This window comes from Ciconia boyciana, chromosome 8 (genome assembly GCF_034638445.1).
Source record: "Ciconia boyciana chromosome 8, ASM3463844v1, whole genome shotgun sequence".
NCBI classification, from domain to species: domain Eukaryota; kingdom Metazoa; phylum Chordata; class Aves; order Ciconiiformes; family Ciconiidae; genus Ciconia; species Ciconia boyciana.
In genome coordinates this window covers 66,356,079-66,376,967 of record NC_132941.1, presented here as the reverse complement: position 1 = coordinate 66,376,967, position 20,889 = coordinate 66,356,079, and the positions used below count along the sequence as shown (strand labels likewise).

General features: G+C 49.3%; 1 protein-coding gene across 1 annotated transcript in view; it reads left to right on the top strand.

The window, feature by feature from the left end:
* The first annotated feature begins 301 nt into the window (after nucleotides 1–301).
* The window catches only part of TCERG1L (transcription elongation regulator 1 like), a 102,027-nt gene continuing 81,439 nt past the window's right edge, over nucleotides 302–20,889 (top strand). The window contains 5 exon segments of the mRNA XM_072871334.1: nucleotides 302–573; nucleotides 575–686; nucleotides 2,063–2,209; nucleotides 3,015–3,195; nucleotides 16,038–16,226. Coding sequence (XP_072727435.1) covers nucleotides 386–573; nucleotides 575–686; nucleotides 2,063–2,209; nucleotides 3,015–3,195; nucleotides 16,038–16,226 — 817 coding nt within the window. The 5' untranslated portion in view covers nucleotides 302–385.

Sequence of the window (20,889 nt, the reverse complement as noted above, 5' to 3'; positions counted from 1 at the left end):
AGGCAGGAGAGGTGTTTCCCCGCAGCGGAGGGAGCGCTGCGCCGGCCGGCGCTGGTGAAAACCCTCAAGGCCATACGGTGCCGAAAAGCCTTCTTCTCCCGCCCCGAGGAGCGCGGCGGCGGCGGCGGCGGCGGCGGCGGCACCGCTCCGGCGGGGGGGCGGGGGAGGGGGCCGGCCCCGCGGCCCGGCCGGGCCCGTTACCGGCTGCCCCCCGGGGCGGCCCCAGCGCGGCCCCCGCCCTCCCTCGCTCCCGCCCCCCTCGCTCCCCTCCCCGCGCGGGCGGAGCCTGCCGGCGCGCCCCGCCGCGAAGTGGAGTTTCACTCGGCGGCGGCGCCGGTGCGGAGCGTGGGGCGGCCCGGCTCCGCCGCGCCCCGTGCCATGCAGGATGCTGCCGGCTCCCGCAGCCAAGCGGCCGCCGCCCCTGCTCTGGTCCCCCGCCGCCGAGCCCCCGCCGCCCCCCTGGGCCTGGGTGGTCCCGGCCGCCGCGGGGCTCGTCAGGGTCGGCGGCGGCGCCGCCGGGGCTCCCCCCCCGCCCCCGCCGCCGCTGCTGCTGCCGCCGCCGCCGCCCGCGCCGCCCCCCCGCCGCCCTGCTGCGGGCCGGCCCGGGCTGGCGCGTCCCCTGCGAGCCGCTCCTGCCGCTGCTCGCCGCCGCCGACCAGCACGCCGCCGCGCTCCTCCACGGGCAGGTAAGGGCGGCTGGGAGCGGGCGGGGCGCGCCGCGGGGGCACAAGTTTCCCGTCGCCGCTGTCCGGAGCCCCTCGCCAGCCCCGGGGACGGAGCCTCCGGCCGCCGCCCGGCCGTGGGAGCGGGGGACAGCGGCGGGACGGGCGCCCCGGGGGGCGCGGGCGGTGCCGCGGGCTCTGCCCCGGGGGGGCTGGCTCTGCCCCGGGGGGGCTCGCTCTGCCCCGGGGGGCTCCGCCCGCCGCCCGAGCGCGGAGCCGGGGGGGCGGCGGTGCGCGGCTCCGCTGCCCGCTGCGGTGCCGGGCGGCCGGCGGGTGAGGTGCGGCGGAGCGCGGCGCCGGCAGCGGGCTCGGGAACCGGCGGCGTCTTCCCCGGGAAGAGAAGGGCCGGGGGGGGTGGGGGGGGGCTGCCGGCCTCGCCAGCCGCGCCAGCCGCGCTCGTCTCCATCATCCGGTATCGGCTGTTGCAGGACGCGCTGTCTGCACATGGAGGCCGGGAAGGAGGAGGGCCGGTCAGAGGGAGCGCCGAGTGTTTTGTTTTTTTGAATATTCATAAAGACTAAAGTTTTGAGCCATGTCGGTTGAGGCAATCTGTCTCGTCGGTGCTTTCCCCGATGAATATCTCAATTCGTCGTTGCTGTCGGGAGGCTGCTTGAAATAATAAAGCGGTTCGGCCGGGGTGTTTGCCCTGTGACAGCGGAGATTTTGGAAGCCCGACTCGTAGTTTTGCCTTGTCTTTATATTTTTTACTGGGTAGAAGTAAAAATAAAGCAGAGATGCGAGCGCTGTAGTATCCGCTCGATTTCATGTGAAGATTTCCAGCCTTTTCGAGCACGAGCGTCTCTGGTGGTTTGGGAGCAGAGTGAGTGGGAGGGAGAAAATAGGTAGTGCTGGGTCTAATGAAGGAGGAACATCAATTATTCCCCGGGGTGAGCCCACTTAAATAAACTGCAGAGGTGGTTTTACTGTGGGAACCCATTTGCCAAACGAATTTAAGTTAAGAGAATATACGTTTCTGACATTTCCTTTGGTTCTCGTTCGCCTCGGGGCGAATTTTAAAAACACTTTCTAGTGATGTTTTTGTTTTGTACGTGGGATTCTGTTTGAGCGGAGAGAAACCAAGCTTCTCTGGCGACTAGCAGCCGAGCACTGCTGCACTGCCAGGCTACTGAGCTGCGGCTTTCTAGAGCGGTTTATACCGTTAGTGCCGTGTGTCACGCAGCGTGTAATGCCTAAAAAACCGCAAATGGTTGTTGGACTGGAGAGACATGCTCGAAATTTTCTGTACCCACCTTGTATATAACTAGGAAATCATGAAAAGCGTCGCCTTGCTCAGGGTGAGATCCTTTTATTAACTTTCCTTCCTGTTTTTTTCCCCTAAGTGGATATTTGGAGCTCATTCCCCAGTCATAGGATTTTCACCTTCTTCGAGCGTGGAATTTGTTCCTGTTTTTCCGCCTGTGTACACATCTACTGTTCCGCCTCATGCTGGGAAAAACTGGATGGATAAAAGGCTTCCGAACTGCAAAGTAAGTCTGATCTTGGTATGTTGAAGTGTTTTTAAGGCTAGAGTATAGAAAGTATACGAGCTGAAAAATGTTATGGGTTTTGTGAATTGCAATGTTGTAAGGGACGGTTAGTGGAGGAGGCTGCTTCAGCAGTTAGACATCTTCACTTTTCTGAAGTTATAAAAAGACTAAAATATCTTTAGTATTTACCTTTATTACATCGAGCGGAATGTTCTAATTTTACTCTAGACGTGATTATGAGAGTTTTCCGTTTTCCCTTTCTTCTTGGTACTTCCACTGTTTTCCCCCAAAAGGGATGCCGCCCCGCCGTACGGGCTGGCAGCGGTGGCGTCACCGCGAGCGCCGCCACGTCCCCAGTGCCAGGATGTCGCTCGCGGTCCTGCACCCTCGTTACCTACATCTGTACGTTGACCTAGCTGAATAATTAAAACCAGGCGTTGTGACTTTATCCCGCTTCCCTCCCTCGCCCCCATCTCTCCTGCGCAGAAGACGGCTGAAGCCTCTGAATTGCAGATGGGCTTGCTCCGGGGTGACTGTGTCTGGGACACAACTGCCTGCAGCTATTCTCTTCCCGTCGTGACGCTGCGTCAGCTGATTGGTCGTGTTAAAAGCCCGTTAAGTTTTAGATGGCCAGCTGAGCTCGGCCTGCAACATAGATGGAGCAGAAATCAATCTATTTTTGCAAGTTTGTCCCTGAATTGAGATGCTATCTGTATTGTAATATTGAGTTAAAGATACTTTATTCTCACTTTTATTTCTGACTTTTGTGTCTCAAACCTTAACATTATTTATTTATGTTGGACAGATATACTTGAATAATGCATTTGCTCTGGATTCAGCGTGGATACATCCTGAGGAATCAAGACTCTTCCAGGGAAATGAGAAACCTCTGTTAATGACAAATCAAGTAGCTATGGCTATAGCCAGGCCAGCTGCTGCCTCCAGGCCTCTTCCCACGGTGGTGTTGGCACCTCAGCTGATACCAGGTCAGTGGGACATGAATAATTAAGTACTTTTTTCTTTTTTTTTTTTTAAATACATTTCCCAGAGATGCGTAAGCCATTCTCTAAAGTAAGGGTTTCATTCCATTCAGCTGAAAATCCCTTGCTTGATCTGAACTGTGATGGCAAAGTGCGTTTCATCCTCTAAATTACTTTTAAAGAAAGAAAAGGCTGTGTGTAATTATAGAAGACTGTAACAGAGTATTCCATAACTGGTTGTCGGCTTCTGGAATGAAGGGGCCAGCCACTCCCAACATACTGGGTTTATTTTCAAACAAGAAATTGCCGACACGGTTCTTGTTTGAAAGAGCATATTCTTGACCGTTATACGGTCGTGTATAATTCTCCTATTGGCTGCTAATTTTAAGAATTTGGTGTGGTCTGTGTAGACAGCTATCAGTAGAGAAGAGCAATTGATCCATCATCTCATTAAGGCTCAGTTATGCACAACGATATTTGTGAAATAAATTGTATTAATCTGCATAACTCAGGTGCGTCACAGCTGTTAACAGAAGAGCTAAGCTTTATGCTTGGGAAAGGAACAGAAAATACATTGCAGTAAAGCTGAATCTCTCTGTTTTGGTGCTGCAGTAGTAAGTTAAAATAGCAGTTGTTTCAGAGAAAAGGTTAAGTAAAATGCTACTGATGTTCAAACCCCTAACATATATTCTTAAATTCAGAATTAGGATGTTCTTAATGGCTTGCTGTCAATTGTTTCTTTCCTTCTTAGATGGAAGGTAACGTCCGTTCGGTTGACAGCAGAGCCCCTCTTACCTTGGTCTTTCCCCTGTAAAGTACTTCGTATTTTGCAGCTGTATAGCACACGGGAAGTTCTCTTGTATTTTTCCAGTAATGCAGAGATTCAGTGGGAGCGTGCTGGAAGAGATCCTCACTGTTTGGGTTCATTTGCCAGACGGATTAATTAGCAGTGAATATTGTTCTGTGTCGAAACATGTTGAACCACTCGAATCGGTTCCATATTTTGATGTTTTAGCAATCCGTTGCAGTAAGCTGCCTTCTCCTCCTGCCAGAGATGCCCGATGCTCAACTGGAGCGCTGCTCGGCAGCGCTCAGAAACGAGGCTGCCGCGGGCGAAGCCCCGTTGTATTGATGCATTCCTCCCGGGATGCCGTGGGGAATAGTCGAGCGTGTTCCCAGACAGGAGGCACCGTTCGAAGCGTGTTTTTAAGGACAGGCGCGATGGTGAGGGAGGTGTTCTGTGCAGGGGAGCGACAGCCTGTCGTTTGTTTGTGTGTGTTTAAAATATTTCAGTATTTTAAACAAACGCATTTTATCGCGTACGATATTTCAGACATGAAGAAAGAGCGTACCTGGCAGCGGGTTAGGGAAGCGCGCCTGGCAGAAGAGGGGCATTCCCAGCCCAATGCCACGTTTGTGGTCTGTAAGTAGCACAGAGGAAAGAGGATTTTCTTCCCCCTGGCCGACATATGCACGCTCAAGCCTGTTTTCAGAGGAGATCTCCAGGCGGATCCAGCTCTTCCCCGCAGCGTGCTCAGCGTTGGCTGCCACCTCTTCAGAACCCCCCTGAGCTCCCCTTGGGGTGGGAGAGGTGCAGGGAGGAGCACGATGACCCCCAGCCATCTTTCTGAATCTTCCCATCCCTCTTTAAATCTTATTTCTGATTGATGCGCTCAGTGCTAACCCCATCGCGTCCCCGGCCACGTGGGAACTCCAGGGCTTGCGCAGAGGCATGCGCGGTGGTGGCATTACTGCAGGATGGCAATATCGGTGCCCTCCAGCCGTAATCAGAAGCTGCTTCTGGGAAGTGTTATGGTAGCACTTGAAGTATTTCCTATATAATCTTTACACTTAATATGAAGAGTAATAAAAATACTGAGAGCAAATTGCTTAGTTAAGTGGTTTAAACTGAGAAGTTAATAAGCTTTTTGCAGGCTATGCGGCTGTATTCATTTTGAAAGCCTGTCTTAACGGCAGGTTTGCCTTCCACAGTTATCGGTAATGATATAATTGTTTTCTCAATGTTTCAGCAATGTTACAAAGATAAAGGAATGAGGTATTGGAGTTTGGTGAATGGTAATGCACATAATTTAACAGCTGCGAGCTCCAGCTACTAGCTACTGGAAGGTGTTATTTTCTGTAAGAAAAGGAAACAGCTATTATTCTTGCGCATATTGCGAAACATGAATTTATGTACTTACCATTTTGTGTATCTAAAGAGAATAGTGACATTTTATTTTCCCACCTAGGAATGATAGCTTGTTTTATGTCTACTGGATACTGCGTTTGTTGTGAGGAAGGCAGCATCTAGATATTTTTGCAGAGAAAGGATTAATATTTTTGTCTCCTGCATTGTGCTCTGCCGTGCGGATGAAGCCGTGGCTGGTTTGGTCCCGAGTCGGGTGTGCCCGTGTGGCGTCTGTGCCTTCCGCACAGCCCCGTGGGGTCGGCGGCCGCTGGACGTGGGGCGAGGGAGCGCCTGCAGGACCCCGTGATGGCACCCGTTAGGTGAAAGCTGTAGCCCTTTGGTACGTGATGTTCCATGCTTTTACTATCACTGCTGCTGTTAAAGCGGTTTTAAGTGCTTCGAGGTACGTTCCTGCAGTTTGGCGTTCCTGGCTCTCAAGAGCGGGGCCGACCGTGGGTCCTTGCAAAGGGTGTGTTCTTATGGGTGTGCTCGAGAAGGTTTTCCCCGGAGACCTTGGAGAACAAGCCTTTCAGCCCGCCTCCTGGGAGGGAGGGACCAGGAGATACAGATGGAGGTGCGTTGTCGTCTCTTCAAGAAGCCGAGTTCCGCGGAGGTGCTCCACGAGCCGCCGGTGGGAGAGCGCCGAGCAGAGCCCGCCCGAGCAGAGCCCGCAGCAGGCTGCCGCTGCGGCCACGGCTGGGCGGCGAGGGGGGCCAGGGAAGCGTCCCGACCGAGGTGGTGATAAATGCAGTGATTTTGTTATGTCGAGATGGTGGCTTTCAGCTTATACCCCTTGAAATCCGTGTTTGCCTTCTGCTTGCTGAAGGGTGACCGTGAAATGCAAGGTTAGCGAGTCAGTGTCTCCTGTAATTGCGTGCACGGTCCCGTATCCCACCGGCTCCAGCGTTTGCAGGGACTGAAAGCTGGCTGGCTCTCCAGGAAACGCCGGTGCGATGCTAAACCTAACGGCATGTGGGCGCTCCAGTAGGACCAGTAATACAATGGTCATTACTGGGCTCCTTACTGAAGACCATAATACTCTGCAGCTCGTTTCAGGGTATCGTGCTTTGAGCAGACCGTCCGCATCCCGACTGGGGAGTTCTGTAGGGAGACCCTCAGCCTGCGATAAGGACTTCCCGTCCACACCTGAACCAAGTCCTGGCCACAGCCAGTGCCGCAAGCGCATAGAAACGAAGGTTGCTTCTGTAAATCTTGCCAACGGCTTATTGAAGAAATACCCTCGAGAGTTTCGAGGGGTTAAAGTCGTGGGCAGTTGCTCAGCAGCGGTTTGGAGGCTTGCATAACCTTGACAAGAGTGTTTGTAGTTGAGGAGCTTCAGCTAGGCTGTTGGGTAAGTGGAGCCTGGATGCTGCCGTCTGCACTTCTCCTCAGAGCAAAGGAAAATCTAACACTTGAACATCTGTTTCCATTTTAAAACGTTTGACAGTCCTCAAATGGATAGATATATATCTATTTTTAATGCACATTTCAACATAAGTGGCATTTTCTTACTGATCGTGAGCGTTGTACTGGCCCGGGTGCCCTGGGTGGCTTCAGTAATAGCTGCTGAGGTGTAGGCAGGAGAATGCGTTCTGGCAAACACGCTGCCTTCTCGGCGGTCTCCTTCAGGGAGCCTTGTCGGAGCCGGGAGGGCTGGGGGGAGACGCTGGAGAGGTGAAAGCCTGTTAATGGCTTTCTTCTTTAACAAGATGCTCAGAGTATTTATTTCATTTGTAACAGAGGCAGTCTAGCCTGGAATGAAGACTTTCAGTGTTTTTCAGCGTTGGTTTCCTTCGAGGAAAATAATCTTCTTAAATCAGATATTTTCTTTTTTGTTTTTTTGTTTTGGAATGATTTTTCAATAGAAAATATTTTCTGCTAAGTCAAAGCTTCGTTGCTGCCTCTACATTTCCACAGTGCTGCTTTGCTCAATGGCAATCTTTTTGCTTTTTCACCCATTGGTGTTGAAATCAGAAATGCCCGAATGCCGAATGAAGAGCTCGTGTATATTCTTTCACCAAATTGCTTTAGCATTACCGATCCTATGTAGATTCAAATTTTGCTCCTTCCTGTTAGTGTCCTTTTCTTTCTTTTAATCCCACTAACCTTTCCAGAACTGATCCAATATTTTTCATAGCAAGTATCAGTATTAGAGTTTATGTGCATAGACACATGTGCAGATACAGTTTTCTAGGTAATTTCAGTTTAATTTTCAGGCATTACAAATCTATGAAGAAATGTGGTTGCTTTCTGTTAAATTTGGGTTCCGTTTTGTTATGTTTAACAGTTTTGAAATATGACACAGGACCGCTGACCTTCTGTATTTCCTAAATACGAGCCTTATATTTGAAGCATATATATATATATATAAAAGTAGTGTAAGTGTATAAGTGTATACATAAATAGTCAGGTTTTGGGCCTCTCAAATGGGATTCTCTTACATTTAATGTGCATGTGCTAGGGCTCCCTGTTTGTAAATCAAGAATAGCACTGCAGGAACCTGAATATCCCTGAAATGCCATGAAAACCCTCTTTATTTGTGGAGCGTTCAGGCGCTGCAGAGACGTAACACTTTATTAAGTCTCTGGGAACGCTTGACTTTAATCACAGCCTTTACAAAGTTTTCGTTTTGCTTATTAAGTTTGTGCTTTTTTGGTGCTTTTTCTGTTATCTACCCAAATCAAGAGCAAACTTTAGTCCAGATAAGATTTTTTTTTTCACTTAAATTATAGAACTAAAACTACATGTAATGTGTTTATGGGAAAGGCTTGTAGTTCTGACCCTTTCATAATGTTGTCCTACCTGGCCCCAAGACCTCATTATAAAGAAATCCACATCTTTCAGTGATTTGCAGGGGCTGTTCTTGTTTGCGAGGAGCCAGGTATTTTTATTTATTGCATATGAGCAAAAAAGTGAGCTGTTAGCGGTGCTGTTGCTGGCAGGCTCGTGCAATAGCTGGAGTTTACAAACGGAAAAGACAATAAGCTTTTTTTCCTCCCTTTGGGCTCCAGAAGGTAGGGATATCAATATGTTTTCCTTTGCATTGGGATAAATATGCTATTTAAGTCAATCCATTGCTTCATTTTATTGATTGATAAGTGCTGCTTCAGTTGCTCAGCAGCTGACACTTCAGACCACGTGCAGCTGAGGTAGCGGGGCCAGCAGGTTCTCAGCCGTCCTCCTTCTGCGAGTATCGACGCTGGTGCTGCAAATGTGTGTGCTGTAGGTCTGCCAGGTATTTGCGCTTGATACAAAGTTCCTTGCAAGAGCCATCGGAAGCTCCCGTTAAAATCGTGACTGGCGCCAAGCCCTGATGCGGCGGGGGGCATCGTCGCCTTGGTGGGGGGCACCGCCTCGGGCAGGGGGCACCGCCTCGGCGTGGGCATTGCACGCAGGCGGGGACGGGAGTGGATTCCGGGCGGCTCTGGGGCACCGGAGGGAGAGCACCCAAGGGCGGTGCAGCCGCGCCGCGCGGGAGGGGGCTCGCCCTGGGGAGCGGGCGGGCTGGGGCGTTTATAGACGGCTGTTCAGTGAAGTTTGGGTTGCGTTAGAAATGACGGGAGGGGATTAACCAGGAAGCAGCCGTGTCTCCATCTCCAAAGCTCAAGCCCATCATTTCAAGGATGCCCTTTGCTGAGGGAGAAAGGGATGTTTTTGTCCTGCCTTGGGGTGCCGTGCTGACCCTGGCCGCGCGAGCCTTCCCCAGTGCCTGGCACCCGTGGTGCCTGCGTTAGACTCGCACGGCGTGGTGCTCTGTAGGGCTGGGCTTGGCTTAAATAACGCTTTCCATTTCCTCCTCCTTTTAGAGATACTTTTATTCTAGGGAAAGTACCCAGCTGGAGTGACATCTCGTCTGCTGAGGCGTATTGGTCCTATTGACTTTATAGTAGCAGGAAGTATCTTTTAAATGGTAGAGAGCCGAGTGGAGCAAGCAGGGAGAATAGCTAGTGCTGGATCCCAAGGGCGTGTCCTAAACAGCCTTCTAATTCTGTTGATGAATAAAACAATAATAAAAGTAACTGATCTTCCCAGTTGCTATCCATTTATGGGGAATTATCTAACAAAAAATTAAATAAATCCAAATATTCACAAAATGGCTACAGGTATGAAGTTTACCTCTGACTCACTAAACTTGGACTTGCCCCTTTTTTGTGTTTTGTGGTTTTACTTTTTGCTGTGTGGTTTGGTTTTTGGGTTTTGTGTGGTTTGTTTTTTTTTTTTTAAACCTCTCTTCAGTTGGCATCTTTCATTCGATCTTCTACCAGCATAAGGGACAATTTATTGAGAAAGTTGAGAATTCAACCTTTAAGTTCAGGGAGCCTTATGGGTCTGAGCCCCTGCTCGTCTGCTCGGAGGGAGCCGGTGGCAGCCCCCTCTTCTCAGCCCCGAGAGAGGAAAATCCGCATCAAACCAGCATCTCCTTGGAGGTACTGAAGCCTGTATATTTACATGTATCTATATGTAGTATAAATATCTAATTATTAAAAACCTCATGTCTTCAAACTTAACATTTTTATAATCAGTAGCCTTTTAATCCTAGCTATCACTTTTTACATATAAGTGATCATTTTTATCAGCTCTACAAATGGTCCAGCATGTTGGGTTTTCAGAAATACTGGATTTGTAACTGATGGCTGAAGTACTTTTGAGAAAATGTGTTTCTCTCGACGTCCTGCTGTACCCGGGCCCAGGGCGGCCGGTCGCGGGGGCTTCTCTCGCCGGCTGTGGGCTCAGCTCTGCCGGGGTCCCTGCCCCTCCGGCCGGGAGGAACAGGGAAAAAAAGCAGAAAAGGCTCATTTTCTTCTGCCAATGGGCACGTTTTGCCCTGTTGTATTTTTTTTTTTAAACTTGTGTTTTAATAGATCAGCTGGCCAAGACGGCTTCTCCGGCTCCACCACGGTTGGTGAGGCCAAGGCGGAGAGAGCCGGGCTCCCTCTGCGAGGCTGCCGGCCGCGGTGCGGGGCCTGCGGCAGCGGCGCGGCTGGGAGGGTCGGGGCAGAAACCGCCGCTCTCTGCGCAGCCCTTGTTACCGTGTTCCCCCTTTAGTGGTTTGTCTTCAAGGAGGGAGGATCCAGCAACGAGTCTTTTTAGCCTATTTCAACTACCTTCTTCTTTTCCCCCCTCTCCATCAGAAGACAGTTGTCAGTTTTAATTCTGCTAACAGTCTAATAAAGAACTGATATCTGAAAGACTGTAGTTTACAGACCCTACAGACAAAGGGAAAAGGAGTAAGGGATAATAAACAATAATTCCCATTTCAATTCTTTTTCTTTCTTTTGGAGTATTTTTTCATACATCTTTGGAAGCAGCGTTAAGTGTTTTATGTCGGCTGTTGCCTTAGAGCTAAACCGGCTGTGGTGCCGGGACGGCGTCCTCACCAGGCTGGGTTCTGATCTCGGTCTCCCCGAGCTGGTGCGTACGGGGGATGCGGGTGGGATGGAGCTGCCACGACTGCTCTTCACTATCTCTCCCTCCTCTCGCCCCGTCCGGCAGCAATAGCTGCTCAGGGAATTCGCTCCGGGACAAGTGTACCCCTGGCCAAAATGTCTTGACTTGGGGCTGTGCGCTGCGCTGCAGCCCTGCACGGGCATCGCTCCCGTGCCAGCGGGCTGGACCGGGGGGTCGGCTGGCCATGGCTGGGTTGTCCTGCAAACCCCGCTTCCAGGCTGGAGCCGATGTGGGCAGCGTAGCTGAGATTCAGCGAATGTTTCTGAAATGGCTTTGTAGTCACAAATGATGGACTTCTAAATTTTTTTTTTTTAGTAACAGCAGCTGGGACTGTGCAGTGCTTGGATGCAGCACACTCGGTAACAGAGGGGCTGGGCAGCAGCGGGGGTGCCAGAGGCCAGGGCGGGCGGGGGGAACCCGAAAGGAAGAGGGGTACAGGCATCAGGGTGTAGGGATCGGTTGGTTTATGACTGAAAATAAGGAGCTTGCATACTGCTTTAAAAAGAAGTGAGCATGGTATACATCCTTCTGTGGGTGAGGTTTAGGACCTCAGCATTACTAACTTGTATTAACTCTGGGGTCAAAGTGTTTAACGTCTATTTAATGGAATTGGTGTTTAACTTTATATGACTTCCATAGCATTTGACTTCCGTAGCATACCCATTTAAATTGAAAGCCTTCAAAATATTTTTTATTTTAAATATAGATGGAAAACATGTCAGGTCCCTTAGGAAGCTGCTCAGTGCTTGGCGTGTTTTTCCAGTGGCGCTGAGTTCTGGTGTCCCTTTCCCAGGCCGAGCTGCCGCAGCTCAGCAGGGAAGCAGGACTGAAGCGGGCGGGTTGGTGGTGGGGAGGCTTTGGTAGCAATCGAGTGCTGTGTGCTCCCATACGCTGGGTGTGCGTTAACCTGGGTAGGGACAGACTGGAGCACTGCAGTGGAAATCCATTTGTGTTATAATTGTGTCTTTGGGCTATTCCGGGCAAAAAAGAAGAGGCAGCCAGGTCGGTGTCTGGGTTGGGGTCCTTCAGTCCTCACCCGAAGGAGGACCTCCTGATGCAGAAGAGCTCTTACAGGGCCCTTGGGTGCTGGCAGTAGCTCACGGGCTGAAAGGATAAGCAAAACCCAGCAATTCATTGGATTGTTAAAAAAAGGAATGTTATACTCGTGTGTGTTAATACTTTTTTCTCCAAGACAGATGAAAAGTTCAAAAGGTCTTTAACCTGCTTTAAATTTTTTCCTCTCTCATTTTTTTTAATGTGGGTCTTTTGGGAAAGACATTCATAACCCTTTGGTAAAGGTGTTTTCCTGGAAGCAAAACTGAAGACAAAGACTGAAAGCCTATAATAATCAAGTGCAATTTAAAACTCATTACATTGTCTGTACAGTAAGTTTTCACAATACCGATAACTTCTTTATCTGAAAGGGAAGGTCTTGAATTACCCTTTTTGAGTGAGAGCAGATCTTTGTATCTCACAAGTGTTAGTATTTGCTTTTGTCTTGTTAAATAAAGTAGTTTCTGTTCTTCTGGGTGTTTTTTCTTCAAGGAGGTAAATCTCGCGGTTGCAGTTGTTGGTGTGTTAGGCAACGTCAGGAGCCACGGGCGGTTGTGGTGTGCTCTGTCTGGTTGCCGAGACCGCGTGTGAGCTTAGAGAGGGCACCGGCGCAGGGCGGGGAAGCGGAGGAGTTCGGTGGGTTTTGGAAAGGACGTTGAGCTCGCTCTGTGCTGGACGCCGTGCGGCTGGTGGGGCTCAGCTGGGTCGGCCTTTGTATCGCTGAGGGTCTCCTTCCTCCCCGGCAGGGATGGAGGCTGCCTGAGGGCAGCGCATTGTGTTGTCTGATTTAGCGTGTGCCGTAGGACCACCACGTCTGTCCGTCTGTCTGTCGGGTTTGCGTACCTGTGCGGGGAAGGCTCACAGCCTGCTCTCGGTGTCCTGAAAATCCCGGGAAGGAAATGCTGGCTTTGGGCCGTGGAGGTTGTGCTGCTCTATCAAGCCGCGTGCTGGCCAGACACGGCAGCGTGGCCCCGGCTGGTTTCTCCTACACCCGGAGCGGTACCTGGCACGTGGTGATGCAGCCGGCAGGTACAGGTCTGCCACGTGGAAATGGGTCTTCTCGCCGAGAACAGGAAATTGGGGACACTTCACAAACTTTTGTAGATGGTGCTGTGCTAGAAGAGAAGGCACAACAGAAACAGCTTCTCTTCTGCACCTGTGCACGCAGACCCTTTTCCACATGGGTGTTAGCAGGAGATACTCGGAGATCATGCTTCATCCTGCGTGATGGGTCTGCCGGCCGGTTCCAGTGCCTTCACTGCATTTCACCACCATGGGTGAATTACCTCTGAATCGTCTCTTCATTGCTTCTTCAGCTGCTCTCCGCTCTTCACTTGCTTCACATCAAAATGTGCTGCCCATCTCGGATGTTTCCCCCCAGTCTGCTTGCTTGAGAAGAGCAGAGCTGGAAGGCTGGGAAAGGATGCCGAAATGGGGTTTGTTACTTCAGCAGCCAAGTATTACCTTACTAGCCGGGATGTAGCGTGACTTGGCAAAACCAGGTTTGGGGAATCCACCATTGCTAGGAAAAAAATTGCAGGTTTTTTTCCCTCAAGGGTATATCGATGATAGTATTTTACCTCTATTTTCAAGGCATTTCACTCTTGAAATTCATGTAAATGTGGGGTGATTCATGATGATTCTAAAAAACCCTTTCAAGAAGTTTTTGGAAATACTTACAGCAGAATCTGGTTTGTTTCTGGGAAGAACTTCTCTGCAGCTACCCTGAGTGCAGATGAAAGTCCCTGGCTCTCAACAGCCCGTGTCCTGGGCCAGCTTCCACTGGCTTTGGCAAATCACATGCTAATTAGAGGTTGATAAATTGCTGAGGTGATTGTTCAGTTGAGTGCAAAGCAAGAGGGTGGGCTCGATGACACCCTGTCCGCGCTCTCCTCTCGAGTATTAACAATCATAGGGGTAGTCCTTTCTTCATGGAATTATTTAGCAGGAGAGAGGGAGAGAGAACTTCATCAAAGGCGGGGAAATCACCAAAACTTCTCTTTCAACTGACTGATGAAACTTTAATAAGGGAATTGATGAAACTTTAATAAGGAAGCCCTGCTTCAGGAGCGTTACTCATCTGTGCTGGCGAAGGCTGGCTATCCAAGCAACGAAGGCTTACGTTATCTGGCTGCTTCTCTGGGCTCTTTGGGGAAATTGCATCTTCTTCTCCAAAATAAAAGAATCAAATGAGAAGTAAACAACCTTTCTGCTCATGTACCCTTGTAGGAAGGCAGTAGAAAAGTCATTTTTCTAGATGACGCTGGTTTTCATACGAGTTACAGGAGATGTTTTGTGGATTTTTTTTCCCAACTGCAGACAGTTTGAATTAGGAATGAGTGCAGGCCTTTGGAGGCCAGTTGTTGAACCTAACCTAATGGTCTGTGCTAGTCCTCAGGTGAATAAACAATAAACTTGTATTAAACAGTTGGATTAGTTGGACATTGATCTTTTTTTTTTTTTCCAATTTCCATTGTGACTCTGGCAGAATGATTTGTTTTTCATCTATCTGTGGTTGTATGATCAAAACTTTTAATATTTGTGGGTTTTTTGTCTGTGTGCCTGTTAACTAGTGCATATGCAGGTGTTTTAAGTAAATCCTTCTTGACATTGACAAATACAGTAGAAATAATAGAAGGGGGTTTTGTGATGCTTACTGATAACATTTGACTTCTGTTTTGCTAATGCAGAGCTTATTTTGTTGGCAAATAATTGTTTATAAAGAGTTAGGAGCAAAGCTGCCAAAAGTTAGTATAATAGACAGCCTCAGGAGCCCCAATTAGCTGCAACCAAAGCAGGTTCCTTTCCAAAAACCACTGACCGACTCTTTCCCCAACGCCAGCTGAGAGCAAAACAGCATTTGGTGTCTGAAAGTCAAAATCTTTTAGGTGTCTGAAGCTAGAGCAGGATGGAAAAGCTTGGATGAGGCGTCTGGGCTACGGAGCTGTGCAGGGGACGGTTACCTGCCCGGGAGTATGATCCTCACCGGGCTTGCTCAGCTGCGGGTGCCTTACCCGGAGCAGCGGTGTTGCGTGGGGGCTGCATCGCCCACCCCGACACTTCCCACGGTCATGGGCCGAGTCCCTGTTTTCCTTGCAGATAGGCACGTAGAAGAAGAAATCCTGCAAACTCGGGGAATGCCTGAAGTGAGGAGTCTGATCAAATAGTGGTTTTTTTGTAGAGCTACAGTTGGCTCTTACTGCCTGAAGGATTTCCACATGAACTGAAAACATTTGCTAAATGACATAATAAGCTAATGATCGCTTAATTTTTGAATACATTGCTCAGTGTAGAGGGAGTAACAGCTGGTGTTTGTCAAATTAGGTTTTCTCCTTAAGATTTTTACTACTCATTTTCTTGTTTATTTAACATATTTAGCCAAGATTGAGCTCGGAAGGTCTTGCCCCCAAGGTTGTTAGATTTAAAGGTAAATGTTAGGAAGCCGAAAGCGCGTTTGAGCCTAGATTTGGTGGACTTCTTCTGAGCTCCCCTGTCAAACCATTGGAAGTTTCCTGCGTGGCGTGTTTTCAAGATGAAGGATACTAGTACCTAAGACTTGTAAACCTCAGGTATCTGCATGCACGTGCCAGGAGAACAGACAGGCAGATAACTAAGTTAGTTATCTGGGTGGTTAATAGAGCAAGTAACAGAAACATTCAGATTTGAAATCGGGCAACTTCTGTTTAGGAGAAGTCAGAAGAAGGGTGGTCATGCAGCATTATGAAGCTGTAGGAGCTGAAGAAAATGCCGACCAATGTGTTCAAATATTTGACATTTTTATTGAGGTTTTTTAATTTAAATTAAATAGCTCTGCATAGTTTATAGAGGACTCACTACTGTCTTGTCCCTCTAGGTTATAATGGTATGTTCACATATATGGGGCTTTCATATCTAAAAATGCACCAACCACAAGCGAGGACTTTAAGGATAACGATTAGGAAAGGGGCTTCGAGAGTCCTTAGAAAATGTATTGTATAATATATTCAAAATCTAGTGTCTCGCTAAGGGGGACATGCGAACGGTGGAGGCTGGGTGGGAACTGTCGCAGACTTTTGTTCCACCTTGCGCTGAAATTCAGAATGCTGTAAACATATCCTCTTAGGGAAACCCACTGGTTCCCAATGAAAAACAAAATCTGTCGTATCTCGCTCTTCCACAGGTGGTTGCCAGAATAGCCTTAAACCGGTCGGCGGCAATCAGACCCTGGCGTTGGCCGCCGCGGCCACCACCGCGATGGTGTCGGTGGAGCCTGAAGCCCCCCAGGGACCTTCGGCGCCGAGTGTCCAGCCCTGCCACGTGCTGACCTTCTCCCCTATCAAAATTCCAGTCTTGGCTTCGCCTTTCCCAGGTAAGGTCACTGCTGGTGGCACTAACGAGCAGCTTTTTTTGTTTGCTTTGCAACAGAGAGAGGCTTCTGAGCATGAGTCTTGCCGTTGGTGTGCTTCGGTAAATTAAATACTCAGGTCATATAGGTGGCATTACTGTAATCCAGGATTCAAGTTACTTTTTCTGGTGCTGCTCAGACGTGTTCTCTGAAACTGTGTGTTAAAAGTGAGTTCAGAACTCCATCTACGTTTGCACTGTTGGTGTACGCGGAGACATTTGCAGGCGGTAATGAACCGAGCTGCATCCTCTGTCACCTTAGTGACTTCTGGGAGAAACCGTGGCCGTCGTGGCACCGCGTCTTTGCAGCAGATCCTCAGGCTGCAGTGGTGGCAGCTGAAAGGTACCTGCTCGACATAGGGTAATATTTGATTAAGACTTAAGTAGATTGTTTGGGTGTTTGTAATTATAAAATACGCTGGAAGAATGTAGCCGTGGCTTTGTATTTTCTTCTGATAGGTTTCGATGTGGTTGCTTGCTGGAGAAAATGCTGCTTCCTTAGCATGGCTTTGTGTAACAGCTTCCTGAATATGGCAGCTGGGGAAGTACTATGGCATCCCTGCCTCGCTGTGGAAGTCTGATTTATAAAGTCTTTAGGGTAATTTTTGAAACTCTCCTTTGAATGCTTAAGGCTATATTTTAGAAATGTTATATAGCAATTAGGTTAAAAATTTAAATTAGGGTGCATTTTTCATCTTTTTGGTACTTGAAATGTAACACAGCAAGACACAGTGAGATTGAATTTCGCAGAAGGTATGCAGTTATGATTTTTGGTGTTCAGATGAAATATTTTTATGAGAAATGTATCTCAGTAATTATTGTTCCTGTCGAGCAGTCATTAGAATCACCCAGATAAACGCCTGCTGGGCAGTGTTGCCGTGTTTAGGGAGTCTGAAGAGCAAACTGACCCCTAGGAATAAAGGTGCAAGTCTTCCGGACTTCGTCGAGAAAGGACGGTACTGAAATAAGAACAGAAAGCAGAGTTAATCGCCTCTACGGGGCAGGGAGCTGGTGGTGCTTCCCACGGAGCTTTATTTGACCTGCCGAAACCACTTTGCCTGTTTGTAAGCGAGCATCTTAGAGGAGAATCCAAGGGGGAAGAAAATCATTCTTTATCTGTGGTGCAAGCCAGAATTACATGCCAGATGTGCTCTTCCCTGAATTGAGCTGCTCGGGCGATCTGGGAAGGAGCCGGCGCAGGACTTTTGATTTACAGCTGCGGAGGTGAGCTCTGCGTGAAGTGTTAGACATGATCGGATATTATAATGCCGGGAAGCTCTACCACTTCGATAACTGGCTCGGCTCGGCAATGATAAACATGTCAGGCCATGATAATTGTTGCTTTCCTTTCGAATGAGTGTATGATAGGCTATCAAATATCACGCTTTGAGTGCCTGAGCAATCATCCTATTATCAATCATTCACAGTAAACCACACGCTTCTGGGTGTTTTCTCCTACAGAATATATAGTAGCTTTTTAGAAAAGAAAGCTTGAAAATGCCCGGTCCGTGTACAATAAACCTGCGATTCAGCTAACCGTTTTTCTCTATTAATCACCATCTCTGGAGGGAAGGCTAGTGCCTTTGCAAAGGCTTACATAAAACATGTTTATGAAATTCCTTTTCATTGTGCTGGCGGAGAAGAGGACTCGAAGGTGCTGGGTTTAGATCATCCGTGTCAACGCCGGCTCGATGAACGGCTTCCCCGGCTGGCGCGGGGCTGGGCGGGAACCAGCGGTCGCGTGCCCTCGGGGCAGGGACCCGATGCCGCCGGGCCGGCGTCCTGCGCCCGCGCCGGGGAGGTGCAGCCGTAGCCGCCTGGCGAGGACGGGGCGAGGGCTTCTGTAAGCCCCGACGAAGGAGCCGGGCTCCGGACGGGCGTGAGGGAAGAGCGGGGGCAGCGCGCGCGGGAGCTTGAAACCCAGCGCGTGCTCCGCGCTGCGGAGGGGCTGCCCGGGTCTCCTCTGCCGAAACTCGGCGGGCGAGGTGCCGGAGCCGGATTCAGCTGAACTCGGAGGAAGAAGGGTCAGCTGGGCACCGGCAGCGCTCTGCTGTCAAACCAAACCTCTCTCGCCGGCCGCGTTGATGGCTGGGAAAGCATCAAGAAAGCGTAATCTAATGTACAGCTAATCCCAAGTGCGGAGCATGCTTTATAACCCTGCCGGCCTCTCGGTTAGGAACATCCGTGCGTTGGTGTTTATTGAAGATGATTTATTGTTTTCAAAGAGAAATACATCTTGAGAGAGCATAATCTGTGGGCCCTGGGGGCAGCTGCGTTTTCCTTGATCCCTGTGTGATATATAAAGTAACATGGTAATTAATGAACTGTCCGTGTTCTCCTTGTCTAAAGTTGATGGAGGCAATGTTCGCGTAATAGGAATGTATTTAAGGAACAAAAGATTAAATTATTTCCAACGTAAATCTATGTGTATTTTGGTGCCTATAAGGCTGAGCATTGTGTGCTTAGTTATACGCTGTTAATTGATTATACTGGAGAGCGGTATTATAATACTATCTTGTGCAGTACTGTGTTTCTAATCACCGCGGTTTGTTCAATCAATAATCTTATAATTGAATATTTACTTTTAGGGAGGCCTTCTAATATGATTAGTTTTGCAGCCTTGCAGTTTGCCTGTGTTCCTTTCTGCCAGCCTAATTAGTAAACTTAGTGAGTTAGGAAGAAACAGCAAGTTAGGGAAACAAGGCGGGCTGTTGGGGAGGGATGGTAGCGGGCGCTGGCCGGGCGAGGATCCAGGCTCCGGCGTTATTCCAGCCTCGCAGAGGGAATTTCTTGGGGCTTCCTTGAAGCAAATTGCCAAGTCCCGCAGATTAAGGAGAACTCCAAGTATGCAGAATGCGGTGGTAATTTTTACAAGTTCATTTTAACACAATTTATTTTACATTTTGTAAAAGAAAATCAGAAGTAGAGCTATGATGGAGTACAGGGTGTTTGGGGAATTCCAAACCTTTTGTAGCCTTTCCCTGTGCGGGATGCTGTGAAGGATCCTGCTGGGTCTTTGGCCCTGGGGATCAGCAGACGAGGGCGGGATGCTCTGGTCCTTTGGCTCCGCGATGGGAGAAACTTCCGTAATCGTCTTTGCTGTTGCGTATTAGTTTGGCAGCATGCTGATCTTAGAAACTTTTAACGATGAAATAAATTTATGGAAAAGAAGAAACGTAAAGTACCCTATGTATGAGGCTGAGGAAATGATTTGTCTCTACCTGGAGTGGGCTGTGGTGATCTGGGGAGCTATGGCTGCACGTTACAACATGATGCAAAATGAAAATACAGGCAAGGCTCTGACCACCAGTGAACAATCAAAACTAAAACAGCCAGCGAGAGACAACTTTTTCTCACCCTCAGAAGTTCATACCCAAGTGTTCGTGTTTCCCCCTGGTTTTAGGTCGAGGACTTGGTGCCTCTGCGCTGGGGCTGAGGCCAGCTGGGAGCAGAGCATCCCTGCCTGGACCAGGCGCTCCCAACGTGGACCGATCCGGGGGCGGAGGCTGGCAATGGTTCTGTTTTCTGGCCGTGGACATCTCCTTTGGCCCGAGAGCCCGCTGTAGCCACAGCCCCTCCTAGTATAGGACATGAATGTTCTGCTCTTAATGCTTCTGGACTTGACATTTAAACTGTTAATATCCATTAAAATCAGAAACCCAATCGAATTTCAGTATGATGTGGTCATCAGTATGATGTGGTCATTTGAATAAATTGATAGTACAAAACCTTGTCTTGGTGCTACGGGGGCTGAAATTGAATACCGGTGTCATTCTCATTTTGTGTTTGGGTTCGTTTACTGCTGATATGATCGACAACAGTCGCTTCTGATCTGTAAAAGATGGTTTCTGCCATTGCCCTGATTTGCATTCGTAAACGCGTCGTGGAGTTTGTGTAAGAGTTAAGTCGCTGCTCAAGTAACTTTTGGGAAGTGAGGAGTCGGAGCGGTGCTGTGAGCAGGAAGGGAGCAGGGGTTGTGTCTCCTTCCCAGCCCTACCTGCACTCCAAAAAATCTTTACTTTGAGGAATGTGCACGGAGAACATGTATATTGGAGTTTGTTGTTGGTTTTTTTTAATTATTTGGTAATATTAGAGCAAATCTGTTTTTCTTAGCCATCCGAAAGGCCCACTATTCCTCCCTACCCTTCAAGAGCCACGCCGGTGGTCGGGTTCCTCGTGGCCTGGGGTGTGAAAGGCCACCGAGCGCCTGCTGTCCTGGCTCCAGCTCGGTGGAATCCACGGGGGCTTTGCTGACGACTTGAGTGGCCGTAGGGTCACACCTACAATCGGGGAGTAGGTGTCTGGTAAGACTGAAACAGCTGGAAATCCTTGTATGTGGGGTTGCAGAAGGGTGACGCTTAGCGTCATGCAGACCAAATGTGATGTGGAAGGCTAACGGTGCCTGGGAAGGGTGAGGGTCCAGGGTATTACAGAAAGAGCTGAAATAAAAAAAAGTAAAAATTAAAATAGAATGTGAAGTCAAAAGTCTGAACTATGGCAGCCAATGGTGCTGGCTCCTCTAGCTGTGCCCCAGGGACGCGTCAGGGGAGGTCTCGGGGGTCTGGGCTTCTGTTTCAACAGCTGGAAGAAAGCGTTCTCCTTCTGCTCTCTGCTTTTCTAGACTGGTT